Here is a 13,772-nt window from a genome sequence, read left to right on the forward strand (position 1 = left end):
CAGCACCACATCAAGGCTGCCAGATGTGCAGCAATTAAGAAAAGCCTGATGACAGCCATCCTGGCAGCTCCAGAGAGGACAGGGAACACATACTGGTTATCCACACTTGTAAATTCCTGTTTGACACATAGCTGTAGAAAACTCCCGGTTTCTCTCTTTTTTAAGAAACTGCCACCACAAAAGTCACAGGATAATGTATTGTAGGTCTGTTACAAGTTAAGAAACGATCTCTGTGCCTGTTACCAGCGGATAGATTACCTCAGTCCTAAAAGCCTCTCGTGCTCCTCTCACCCCTATAAACCCCTCGTTCTGCGACCTCAGGGCTGCCTCCTCTGATTGTTACGGAGCCGCCCGCAGGTTAATAAAACTTGCTTGCCTGACTTTGGGTCTACACTCCTGAAAGCTCCTGACACCTCAAGGTCACCAAGGGTGGGGCCAGATCACTTCTGTTTGGATTCATATAATCCCCACACCTCCTGATTAGAAACCACACGCACCACAGGTTACACTGCCATGCATTCCGCGGTCCCTTCTCAAATCCTGTCTTTTACATCAGCTAAATTCCACTACCCATTCCCAGAAGAAGATTCTCAGGAGTGAATGCCGATGACGGGTGGACTCCACTTGCCTGAGCTCAGGAGTTCAGGGGTTGGGCGGGGGGCGTCTGTGAAGCAGCAGATCATGCCAGAGTCCAGCCCAAAAATCTTCAGGGACTCCCTCCTGCCTTGGGAATGCAGCCCCAGTCCAGACCTTGTGGGGAAGCTCTGGGGCCTCACAGACCACTACTAGTTCCCGGATCACCACCCCTGGTTTCTGTGACAGATTCCTCCCAGGCCTCACCAGACCCCCTTAGTGTTTCCTGAGATTTTCAAAAGCAAGTCTGGATCCAGCCACCTGCTGTTGGGCATGCAGGGTTTTGGAAGGCGGGGGTGGGGGTGGGGGCATAACAGGAGCAGCCCCTGCTGGACAGGAGGGGAATGAACATCTGCCCAGAGCTGACACTCAGGCTTGGGCGGTGGGAACCTTCTGAGAACACGTTACTCCTTTCCACTGGAAGTCTGCCCTTCCCAATTTTGGAGAGCTTTTTGAGTATTATGGGTAGTAGTAACCCACTATCCGTAAAATGCATTGAGAATATTTTTTTCCAGGTCGATTTCACTTTGTAACTTCATGGAACCTATTTGCCAGAAAGTCTTTTTAAAAAGTATGTCAAATATGTATATTGTCTTTAAAAATATCTAGGGTTTTCTGTCTTACTTTCAAAGGTTTCTAAACTTCCAAGTTATTTTAAAAACACATTCTGACAAATTTCCATTCGAGACATTTACTGTCTTATAATTTCACAGCGGAAAGCTCTAATCCATTTATCTCTAGGCTCTGTAGTGAGTGGGAATTCAGTGTGGTTTACCTTTATGCAAATAGCCAGTTGTGTCAAGATCACTTATTAAATAAAAATTTTCCCCATTAAATTGAAATAACATCTTCACTTTTTTTTTTTTTTTTTTTTTTTTTTTTGAGACGGAGTTTCGCTCTTGTTACCCAGGCTGGAGTGCAATGGCGCGATCTCGGCTCACCGCAACCTCCGCCTCCTGGGTTCAGGCAATTCTCCTGCCTCAGCCTCCTGAGTAGCTGGGATTACAGGCATGCGCCACCACGCCCAGCTAATTTTTTGTATTTTTAGTAGAGATGGGGTTTCACCATGTTGACCAGGATGGTCTCGATCTCTTGACCTCGTGATCCACCTGCCTCGGCCTCCCAAAGTGCTGGGATTACAAACGTGAGCCACCGCGCCCAGCCACATCTTCACTTTCTATTGAATTTCTGTAGATATTGTGATTGACTTCTATACTCTCTAAGCTGTTCCTATAACTTATTTAACTGTATTGATTATAGAGCCTTTATAATGTTTTATTTATTCTTCTATTTACATTGTAAGATAGGAAACTCAATCTCCTTAGTGCCATTCAGATGCTAACTGGAATTCTATTAAATGTATGTAACTCAGGGAAATTGAAACATGCAGTCTTATCTTGCTATCAGGGACAGCAGTCTCCTTCCGTTTGTTCATCCACTATTTTATGTGCTTCAGTACATTGCGTTAGTGACTGTTTTTCTAATTCTCTGAATTTTCTAAATATTCTACCATGCCACTTTGGAATTACTTTTGTAATTCAAGGGCAGCGTCTGGAAGTTCTTCTCTCTCTTGCTGCCACAGCCAGCTCTGCTCCAGGGAGCTCAGAGGACACTGAGCTTTCCAGAGAGCAAAACGCACATGGATTCTGATTCTATTCATTAGAGCCAGAGTCACAGTTAATGCTATGATACTGATGTAGGGAAGGTTTCCTTTCAATGTTTCAGTGTTTTCTTTGCTGTCAAATATTTCTGATGGGTGAAGCTTTAAATCTTCCCAGGACTACTTCATCCAACAACAGTGGTATGCTCTGTGCAGGACCCCAGCTGGTCCCATGTCACTTGAACAGGAGTCCGCTGCCTGTGAGGTGTGGTCTGGTGCTGATGCACAGGCTCTGAGAGCATCAGGTGACTGCTGATCTGCCTGGTCCAGGGTTGGCGGCACCTTCTCTGGCTGCATCTTCCCATCCATCTCTGGGTCCAGCTGCTGCACTGTGCCTCCTACCCAGGGCTTCCTCAGACTTGAGGCTGCAGGTGCACACCCCAGGGCAAGATTTCCCCATACCAGGCAGGAAAAAAAGGGCTTATGGGGCCTGTGGGCATGGCCTCCTGCCCCTTCACAGCCTCAGGCAGATGCTGGTATAACTGCAGGTGAAGCTCCTTACTGCCAGGTACTGGATAACACTCTGCCCCTCCCCTCCACCCGGAGCTGATGGACCACCTGGGCATTAAGCAATGGGGGCCTCCATGGGGTTGCACACATCTGCCGTTATGACCAGGCCCTCCCAAAGGCTGCCTGGCTTTGGCCAGAGAGCTCTGCAGCTGAATGCCACCTCTGATATTGACTAGGCATGAACAGGACCCACACATGCCAATGCACTCCCAGGCAGGGTACTGTCTTTCTACCCTGGTTGGAAATGTCATCACAGAGCAGCGTTTCACACTGGGGGCAGGGCCTGCTTCCGAGCTCCCTCTCCTGTTCCGAGGGACTCCTGACTCTTGGAGTTAAGGTGCAGGTGGAGAACATGATGAAATCAGAGCCTGTGTCCCTCTAAGCTAGGCAGCTGCCCTTCCCCATACCCAACACCATGAAGGAGGGTGCATCCTGTCTAGAACAGGCTTCCCACAAGAAGCCAAATATCCACATTTTCAGCTGTGATCTCCTGATTTTTAAATGACGGTCAATGTCCCCCACCCCCTCCTCATACTCAACAGAGCACCGCAGCTTCTCCGGGAGGCCCCCGTCTGCTGTGTCCCCCTCTCCCGGCAGACCCACCTCCTGCCTCTGAGCCTTGGGTTACTTTCCTCTGAAATGGGCTCATGAGAGGACCGCACAGATCCTGGCAGTCAAATGAGAGGCTGCGTGGACAGTGTCTGGAACCCGGGGTTCTTCCAACTTTCTTTCTTTTTTTATTTTTGAGATGGAGTCTCGCTCTGTAGCCCAGGATGGAGTGCAGCGGTGCGATCTCAGCTCACTGCAACCTCCACCTCCTTGGTCCTGGTTCAAGCAATTCTCCTACCTCGGCCTCCTAAGCAGCTGAGATTACAGGTACAAGCCACCATGCCTAGCTAATTTTTGTATTTTTTAGAAGAGATGGGGGTTTCATCACATTGGCCAGTCTGGTCTTGAACTCCTCACCTCATGATGCATCCATCTCAGCCTCCCAAAGTGCTGGGATTACAGGCCTCTTCAAACTTTCAAGGTCATAAAAGACAAAGACAGCCTGAGGAACATCTTCACATTAGAGGATAGTTAATGAAGGATATTATTGGGACAGTTGACAAAATTTGAATATGGACTGAGCTTTAGGTCATAGTGTCTTGTCAATGTTGAATTTCCAGGTTTTTATCCTTGCACTGTCGTCACTCAAGAGATGTCCTTGTTACCAAGTATCTGAGGGGCAACAGGGCAGAGTATCTGTAGGTTATTACACATATATGTTATATATATATAATGCAAATATATATGTGTGGATGCATATATATATATATATAGAGAGAGAGAGAGAGAGAGAGAGAGAGAATGATAGGAAGTCTTTGTATTGTTTTATACTTTTCTGCAATTGTGAAATTATATCAAGATTAAAGGTTATCCAGAGAAATATGTCAACAAAGAAAAACAGAAAAAAGCTTATAACAATTTCTGCTTTTCATATATATTAGTGTATATGATATAAATATATGATATGTATGATAATATATATATTTCCTCTATGATACATGAAAAGCAGAAATTGCATACATACACAATTGTATATATATTAATATATCTTACATGTATAGTGTGTGTACACACATGAACGTGCGCACATATTCCACACCCCTCTGAAGTTTCATAATTCAAAGCCCTTGTTGAATGATCAAGTATCACAATGCAGTCATCAAAATGCCCCTCCCTGATCCGTCCCATCCTACAGTCCAGGTGCCATCATCAAAATGCCCCTCCCTGATCCATCCCATCCTACAGTCCAGGGATGGCTTCCTCCTTTCCCACAGGCCTGCTCATTGCAGATGGGCCACCGTCCAGCCTGCACACTGAGCCTTCACATTCAACTACCACCAGGGCCGCAGCATCCCTGGAACTCTGGGGCAGGAGGCTTCCAGCCGCCAGGAGCACCGTGGGCCTAACAGCAGCAGCTCCTCCAGGCTGTTGGAGAGCCAGAAACACATTCTCAGTCCTCCTCCTTTCGCTAAGATCCTCGGCATCTTTTCCAGGAGGGGAAAACGGTGGATTGTGGTGTCACCATGAGCAAAAAGAGAGCTTCCTTCTTCTGTGGGGCGATCAATTACGAGCGCATGCAGAATTCCTCAAGAAGATATCAAGGTCTATATCCTCAATTCTTTACCTGTTCACTTTCAATAACAGCCTGGGATGCTTTTAAAAATATGTCATAAAACACCTGTATTCTTATAGCTGGGTTTCTGCTTTCAAGTGAATTTTTCTTTTTATTTATGAAACAAATTTCTATGTTCTTTTAAAAATGGTGACAGGAAATGGTACTTTGACGTACAAATAGCACTATGTTTAAAACATGTCATAAAATTAATGAATGAGGGCCAGGCATGTGGCTCAGCCCGTAATCCCAGCACTTTGGGAGGCCGAGGCGGGCCTGACATGCCCTGTCCACACACAGCCACCCACCATCCTGTCTCTCTTCAGAACCACATCCCGATGTCAGCCTTTCCACAGCTTCGCCATCGCTCTGTTGAACACCGCCCCCACGCCCCAGCTCACACTCTGTGTCCCTCATTGTGTCTTTCTCCTGCTCCGCTTTCCTCCATGGAACTCCCTGCTGATGTGCCACGTGCTCTACTGATTCATTTTGCTTTTCTTGTGTCTGCCCAGCTGGAGGGAATTTTGTCCTCAGCAAAAGTGTCTGTGGCCTGCAAAGGGTATGTCTGTGTTCCAGGTTCCCTGCCCCATGGGGACTGCGCGGCTCCCTTTGCCCCCCACCCCCGGGGTCGGCTGTGGGTGCAGAAGGCTGTCTGTGTGTTTGCTCAGTCTGCCCTGGGGCTGGGCCCAAATTTGGAATAAGAAAAACCCCAAGCCGAGAAGTCATTTTCAGTGCCAGTGTGAACTTGCTGGACGAGCTCAGCTACCAGAACCCTGCTGGATCACCTCCAAGAGGGAGGTGGATCACCCTGAGGTCACCTGTGGAACAGCTTTCAAGGTGGCTTTGAAATGCTCAGCCATACGAAGAGCCCTGGCAGCCCCTGCCTATTGAGGCACACGAGGCTACGGTATTTCACTTCTATTACAGTAACATGACTTTGGTAGAGGATGGGATAAAAGAATAAAGATGCAGCCTGGGCAACATAGTGAGCCCCGTCTCTACAAAAAATAAAAAATGTAGCCAGGCATGGTGCACCTGTAGTCCCAGTGACTCGGGAGACTGAGTGGGGAAGATGGCTTGAATCTCAGAGGTCAAGGACACAGTGAGCTGCGATTGTGCCACTGCACTCCAACCTGGGTGACAGAGTGAGACTCTGTCTCAAAAAAAAAAAAAAAAGATTAATTCATCATCGTGTATATAAACTATATTTTCTTGAGTGTTACTCAGCCGTGTTTTTACTTCCTGCCCTTCCAAGAAAAATGCTGATGATGGCGCCACCTCTTTCAACTTGGAGAAGACAAACGCGCCCGTGGTATGGAGCAGTCAGGTCTGAGCAGGCATGGAGAAAATCTAAGAAATACCATTCAGGACATAGGCATGGGCAAATATTTTATGTTTAAATTGCCAAAAGAAATTGTAACAAAGCAAAAATTGGATCTAATTAGAGTAAAGAGCTTCTGCACAGCAAAAGGAACTATCATCAGAGTGAACAGACAACCTACAGAATGGGAGAAAACTTTTGCAATCTACCATCTGACAAAGGTCCAATATCCAGAATCTACTCAAGGAAGTTTACAAGAAGAAAACAGCCCCATTAAAAAGTGGGCAAAGGACATGAACAAACACTTCTCAAAAGAAAACGCATGCAGCCAACAAACATATGGAAAAAAGCTCAACACCACAGATTAGAGAAATGCAAATCAGAACCACAATGAGGGAGTAACAGATGCTGGCGAGGATGTGAGGGGAATCCTCATACACTGCTGGGGGGAGTGCAAGTCAGTAAAACTTTTATGGAGAACAGTTTGGAAGTTTCTCTGAAACTAAAACTGGAGCTACCATAGGATCCAGCAATCCCACTGCTGGGTACATACCCAGAAGAAAGGACATCCGTATATTGAAGGGATACCTGCCTCCCGTGTTTCTTCTAGCACTGTGCACAACAGCCAAGCTTTGGAAGCAACCTAGTCAGTATCCATCAACAGATGAATGGATAACGAAAAGGTGGTGCGTATACACAATGGCACACTCTTCAGCCATAGAAACAATGAGATCCTATCATTTGCACAGACATGGGTGGAACTGGAGGTCATTAAATGAAATGAGGCAAAGAAAAACAAGAAAACATCACGTTTTCTCTTATTTGTGGGGACTCAAAATTAAACAAACTCACGGAGATACAGAGCAGAAGGATGGTTACTTGAGGCTGGGAAGGCAGGTGCAGGGGGAGAGAGGTGGGCATGGTGAATGGATGCAAAAGGTAAAAGAAAGAATGAATAAAACCAGTATTTGTAGTACTTGACAGCAACAGAATGCCTGTAGTCAATAATAATTTAATTGTACATTTAAAAAAACCCCTGTACAATTAGATGGTTTGTAACACAAAGGAATCGGGTCACATCTGTGTTCCAGGGGACAGACAGAAAACGGACCCAGGCCGCTGACAGGGTGAGCTGCTGGAGTGGGAAGGAGGGATCTGGCAGATCCCGGCCTGGGAGCTGAGGGCGGGGCTGTGCTTCAGCCTCCTCCTCCCACTGCCCCTCCCCTGCCCCCAGAAGCCCTTTGTGAGGAGGAGGCCCCAGCTCTGTGATGCAGGCCTGGGCCCCAGTCCCTAGTCCCAAAGGGGACGCCCAGAGCTCAGTTGCTTGAAGGTGCGACTTTGCACTTCAGATGGAAAAAATGCTCCTTCCTCTGAAGAGCCCTAGTGCCACATGGCTGAGCCCCAGCTCCAGCCCTGGGTGATGGATTTCATCCTCACTGGGGTGTGTGCCCTGGGGCTCCTCTTCCTATTACTTCCCTACCTCCCCAGTGACCCACCCTCACATCTGCCCTGGAGGAAGAGGAGTAGCGAGGAGGTAAGGAGCCCTCAGCCCAGCCCCACAGAGAAAAGTTCTCTCTTCTTCTCCTCCCCTCAGGCTCACTTTTCCTAAGCCACGAGAGATGCTCCTGCAATGGGAAATCTCATGGTCCCTCAGGGCAGGGCAGGGCAGGGCAGGGCAGGTGGGGTGAGAGTGCACAGAGGATTCCATGCCCAGCTCCCAGACCATCTGTGGGGTGGCAGGAGTCTTCAGGGCACAAACCAACACCAGGCTCAGCGGCGGGTACTGACTCAGGAGAGGTGTGAGGGCTCTGTGGGAGACAGGCCCCAGCCCTGGCTCATCAGCCCTTCCCAGGGCAGGTGCTGGGGCCCAGCCTCCTCTGTATGGGGTGATCTGGAGCTGTGCTGAGCCCCTGAGAGCCTCCCACAGAGCCTAGAATCACCTCTGGCTTTGGAAACAGAATCCTACTGGCAGCTCAGAGCAGCCTGAGGGCCTGGGCCTGGGTGTTCCCTGAGCGGAGGAGCAGGGACTGGGGACATCCAGGGTGGAGTCACACCGAAAACCCTCCTGGCATTTCTGTAAGTAAGAAAACAGAAAACATTTCATGCAGGGTAACCATGGGTGAAAGAAACGCACACAGAGCTCCCTGAGCTAGAGGCAGAAAGCGAGTCCTTCATGAGCACGCTGTGGGTGCAGCTGGTCTGGGGAGAGGAGAGTGAGAACTGGTCCCAGCCCCTCACCCTTTCTTGCCTCTCAGGATCAGAGGAAGAGAAGGGGAAGATCCAGGAGCAGGAAGGAGATCCCAGCTCTGAAAGGTGAGGCTCTGCTGGTCCCTAGGACTCCCCGGAGGTGACTGAGCATCGCCAGGCCTGTAGGAAGTCATTTGCAGAGGCCTGAGAAGGGAAGCAGCCGGGAGGGAAGTCAGACCCCGGGGCCTCCTCAGATTCCCTGCTGGAATGAAGCCATGGACCTGGTATGGCCCATAACGGGGTGGGGAAGGGACCAATGCCTGCCTGGGTATGGCGGGAGGCTCCAGATCCATGTGGACAGCTGTTGACCTCGGCTAAGGCTGACTCCTCTTAGAGACCACCCCAGTCCGCTCTCCCCACAAGATGGTATGACACCCACGAGGAGGTGTCTGTGGAAGCCCTTTCTGCAAATGACAAAGTGCTGCATGGTGCACACCTTGCTGTCACCATCAGGGTCAGGTGGCCTTGGACACAGACGCATGGGCTTCAGGGTCTTCTCCCCCATGGTGGCCTTAAAGAGACATCCACGCGGCCTCCCGTGGGGTTCCCAGGCACCGCCTTCCCCACGTAACCCCGCCTCCTGACTTCCAGCTTGCAGAATTCTCCTGAGGGAGCTGGAGGAGACTCGGGACCTGTCCTGTCTTCTGGAGAGGTGAGGAGCGTCCCCTTCTCCCCATGTCCTCCTTCCTACCAGGGCCTCAGAAGTAACCCTAGGGCCTGGTGGAGACCTGAGAGGGGAGGCCCTGGGAAGGGGACAGGAGGGGACTGAAGCCCTGGGGTGGACATAGGCAGAGCTTTGTGAAGTCAGCCGTGGGGGAGGTAGAGGGCTGTGGGCCCCAGGTGCCAGCCCTCCCGGCCTCTGGACCCCCTGCCCCTGGCTGCAGCTTGTGCCTGCTGTCTCCTGCAGCCACCTAAGGAAGCTCGTGGGTGAGGGTGGCTCCCATCCGCCCTTAGGTGAAGATCCCCCGGGGGACGTGTGCAAACCAGCTCCTGCTCAAGCCCCACCGCCGCCTGGGAAATGTATGCAAGACCTGCCTCTTGCCAGCTTGTCCCCACCAGCTTCCCCGGCTCCTCTGGTCTCCACGCTGTCACCAGGCCCGACAACCTCCTCAGAGCCTTTTGGATCACACTCAACCCTGAGTGCTGCCAGGCCACAAAAGCCCTTGCTCCCCCTAAAACGCCCTGCACCCCGGCCACATGCACTTGTTCCTCCTTCACCACAGCCCCGTGGGCCCGCGGCCTCCTCTCCACCCTCGCGTGCCTCCAGCCTGGCTGGACTTCCACGTGGCCCCGGCCCCCACAGCTCCCCTCCACGCCAGCAGCGGCCGCCGGCTCCAACCACAGTGATCTCTGGCCTTGGGCGCTCCGGTGAGCCCACTGGGGACCTCTCCTCGTGGAAGGATGCTGCCACCATGTGGGGCCTCTCCACCTGCTCACATGGCAAATTCCAGCAACAGCATCTTCCCGGCCACCCCCTAGAGGCTTCCTTCTGGGGAGACCCCACACCCAGGCAGACGGAGGCAGGTGAGTGCACATTCATCCACCCTGAGGTGCAGAAGCTGCTGGAGACTCTCATCACCAAGAAGGCAGTGATGAAACTGCGGCAGGAGGAAGAAGGGAAGGGGGCGGACTGCCCGCAGATGACACCACCTTGGGAGGAGTGGGACGCCACGACTCCCGATCCCTTCTGGAACCAGACAGCCCAACCACAGCAGCCGCCCAGCCCGCAGCAGGTCTCTGACGCCACGGCCATGGGGGACCACTTCCAGCAGAAATGCAGCCAGCTCTTCTGGGACCTCCCCTCTTTCAACAGCGAGTCCCTGGTGGCTGCGGCCTGGGTTTCGAAGGAGGCTTCCTCAGGAAACAGGCACAGGGTATCATTCCGTGAAGCCGCCACTTCCCTTCCACGTGAGCCTCAGGTTGAGGCATCCTCACAGCTTCCCCAGGCACCACCCCAGCCCCGCCACGTGGCCCAGCCTCAACCTTTCACTCCAGCCAGGCCCCGGCCCCAGCCCCCGCCTCTGGCTGGGATCCAGACCCAGCCCCACTTCTCACCCCGTGTCCCAAGCCTACCGTTCTCTTCACCCCAGATTAGGGGCTGTGGGGCATCTTGCCTTACATCCCAGCAGAGGGCACATTCTGCCACCCGCACTGGAAAGGAGTATCTTGAATGGCCCTTGCAGAAGCGACCAAAATGGAAGAAGATTTTGCCCTCTCTCCTCCAAAAGTCTCAGGCTGTCCTGAGCGAACCCACTGCCCACCATCCCCAGGAGAGGCTGGCCCTCCGCAGCCCCGAGTCAGCCCCCATCCTTTCCGGGGCTGCCACCAGCCCCGAGCTCCCAGAGCACCGGTGGCAAGGAAGGAGTGCCATCCACCAGGAGCAGCCCCGTGGCTCGCCTGGCAGATTCCAGCCACCTGGAGACCCGCTGCCGCCCAAGGGGGAATTCCCAGGGATGCCCCAGCATCAGGCAGAAGACACGCAGGGGGCCCGCCTGCCCTCCCAGCCTTCTGAATTTTCGGGGAAGCACAGCGAGGTTGGGCAGAAGACAGGATTCAGGAGCTCTGGAAGGTTCTCTGGGAAGGGGTGCTTAAAGTCCAAACGAGAGCCAGACCCAAGCCAGGATGGAGGGCAAAAGCTGGAGAGGATCCCAGCAGATCCACCCAGAGGCTCAGGAAGGACCTCGGTGAAGCTTCTGGAGGAAGACAAGCAGGAGGCGGAAGGTGACTTCAGGAGGCCCTGGAAGAACCAGTCAGTAAGCTCCGCACCCAGGGACCCAGACAAGAAGCATTCGGAAAATAAGCTCCACGTGCATCTGGGCAGGAAGGTGGGGGAGATCAAGGAGGGCTGGATCCCCATGCCTGTGCGTCGCTCCCGGCTCATGGCCAAACGTGCTGTTCCCAAGTCTGACACCTGCCAGGACCCTGGGAAGCTGGCACCCAGGAGAGATGAGAAAGCCCACGTGAACACCTCCCAGGAGCTTTCCTTCGTCCGTCCCTGCACCCAGCAGATGCTGGAAGCACATCTCTTAAGGTTTCGTGTGAGGCACAGGTGGGGTCCAGACCTCCGGTCCCTGGAGCCCATAAACGTCTGGTCACGTGAGGCTCAGCCCCCGCCGCCCCCACACGCCACTTGTCCCCCCTTGGCCTCCTATGAATCTCAGGTTGAATCTGTAGCTGCGGTTGCCACTTTCCTGGGAAAACCTCCCCAGGATGGTCCAGGAGACAGCTGGACAACAAGCAAGTCAATCCCCACCGTGAGCGGCGCTCTCCCTCCCCCGCCACCGGAGCAGGAGGAAGTCCAGAGGACCCTGAGAGGGTCCCAGTCAGCTGACACCCGTGGGCGATCAGAGGTGTCTCCGACTGGACAGGAGGACAGGGAGTCTCAGCCCGTCACTTGCAGCCCTGGGGACAGAACCTGGCACAGGGAGATGGTCCTAGGATCCGGGGAAACCATCCTAGAGGCGAGTCCATGTCCAGCAATGACTGAGAATGAGCCGTGGCCTGACAGCGAGAGCACGTCCCTGGGAGACCCCTGTAGTAGCAGAGCCCTGCAGGAGCTCAAGGTAGGGTCCCCGTGGGCAAGTGCTGAGGACGCTCTGGAGCCCCTGGAGGTGGGGGAGGAGAAGCCTCCCGCTTGGGAAGTCACCTTGGAAGCCAGCGTGAAGGCAAATTCCGGAAGCATTCAGGTGGATCTGAGGAGATCAGGGGCTCTGGGGACCACTAGTAACCCCTCAGTGTCCACAGTCTGTGGTGCTGAGAGTCCAGAGCAGCTGTGCCTGAGAGCGCAGGTGGTCAGTGAGATCGAGCTCATAGTGCAGGTGGATCCAGAGGAGCAGCTGCCAGGCCGTGCCTCCGGCATCTTCCTCCAGGACGGCGCCACAGGCCTGTGCCTTCCTGGCCGCCATGTGGACATGCTTCCCGCCGCAGACATGCCACCTGCTCAGGCCCCTCTGTCCACCTCCCAGAATGTGTCTAGTAAGAACACCACAGCTTCCCAGGGGCCACGTGACCTCCTATGGAGGGGAGGGAAAGGCCCGGGGCAGCAGGAGCCTGGGAGCCCAAAAGTGAAGGCCCCACAAAAGAGTCCGAAGGCGCTGGGCTCTGCAGACGACGGTAAGGCCCACAGGCGGCCCGGACCAGGGGAGCCGGGACACGGGGCCAAGAGACCCAGGACCTCAGAAGCCAGTGGGAGGAGCCACCCTGCCCACGCCAGGGAAATAGGAGACAAACAGGAAAGGAAATACGTCCACCCTCAGCCGGAGAAGGGACAGGCACCACCAGAAAGCAACTTGCAGAGGCAGATCAGCCACCCTCTGCCGGGTGTACCCCCCAGGAAAAGAGGCGCAGGGCAGGAAGACGTCCTGCGGAAAGGCAGGCCTGGGGCAGCTGGTGTCCAGAGCCGAGAGTCTGGCCCAGCGAGGTATTTTATGGACAGCGTGGCTGATGAGGCCCGGGCCATCATCAGAGTTGTGGGACAGATCCTGCTGGACAAACTGGGGCTTCGGCAGGGACGTGGTCCCTCAGAGGTCAGTCGCCACAAAGGGGACATCCATTCCCAGGAGAATGTGCATTCCTGCTGCCACAGGGGTTACTGCCACCAAGAACAGAGCAGAGAGATGCACGTTCTGACCTGCAGCCCCAATGCCACCCCCAAGGGCCATGATTGTCATGTCAAAAATAGGGGCAGCAGAGACAGCAATTGGACCCATTGTCCCAAGGAGCCTGTGTCCCCAGCTGGTCACCACCACAGGCCACGGGTGGCAAGCACCTCGGGCGGCCCCATCCACAGCCGCAGGAACTGAGGTCCTGCTGAACCAGACCAGGCTTCTCACACCTCTCCTGGGGGAGACAGTGGGTTCTACTCAAATAAAACTGGACACCTACAGAACAAACCTGTCCTGCGTGGATGATTACAGCCCCCATGTGTTCATGACTTCCATGGAGAGGTTCCCAATACACCTGCTTTCCCTGCAGAGGTGGTGGCTTCTGTCTGTGCCACACTAGGGTACAGGAAAGGGCTCAGCGTCCGCTCCTCCTGAGCGTGACTTCCAGAAGGGCTGGGTCTGGAGGAGGCTGACAGGGACATGAAGGACCCCCTCTTCTCCCTGTCCCCACACTATGTCTGGTTTCCAAACTGGATCATGACCCAGAGCCTTTGAAAGATAGCAAACCCTATGGAGACCCCGCCTGGGCTCTGGCTGACTGCATTCCCCATTCTCACTAAGGTGACTTCTGTGCTG

The 13,772-nt window shown here is 53.4% G+C and overlaps 1 protein-coding gene across 1 annotated transcript; it reads left to right on the plus strand.

Annotated features, from left to right (window-relative positions):
- The first annotated feature begins 7,631 nt into the window (after window positions 1-7,631).
- On the plus strand, window positions 7,632-13,334 carry LOC101031002 (spermatogenesis-associated protein 31E1-like). Its single transcript, XM_010348824.3, is given in 5 exon segments — window positions 7,632-7,692; window positions 7,695-7,819; window positions 8,541-8,598; window positions 9,124-9,184; window positions 9,440-13,334. Coding segments are annotated over 5 exon segments (4,197 nt in total). The 5' UTR covers window positions 7,632-7,634.
- The last annotated feature ends 438 nt before the right edge of the window (window positions 13,335-13,772 follow it).

This window comes from Saimiri boliviensis, chromosome 2 (genome assembly GCF_048565385.1).
Source record: "Saimiri boliviensis isolate mSaiBol1 chromosome 2, mSaiBol1.pri, whole genome shotgun sequence".
Lineage (NCBI taxonomy): Eukaryota > Metazoa > Chordata > Mammalia > Primates > Cebidae > Saimiri > Saimiri boliviensis.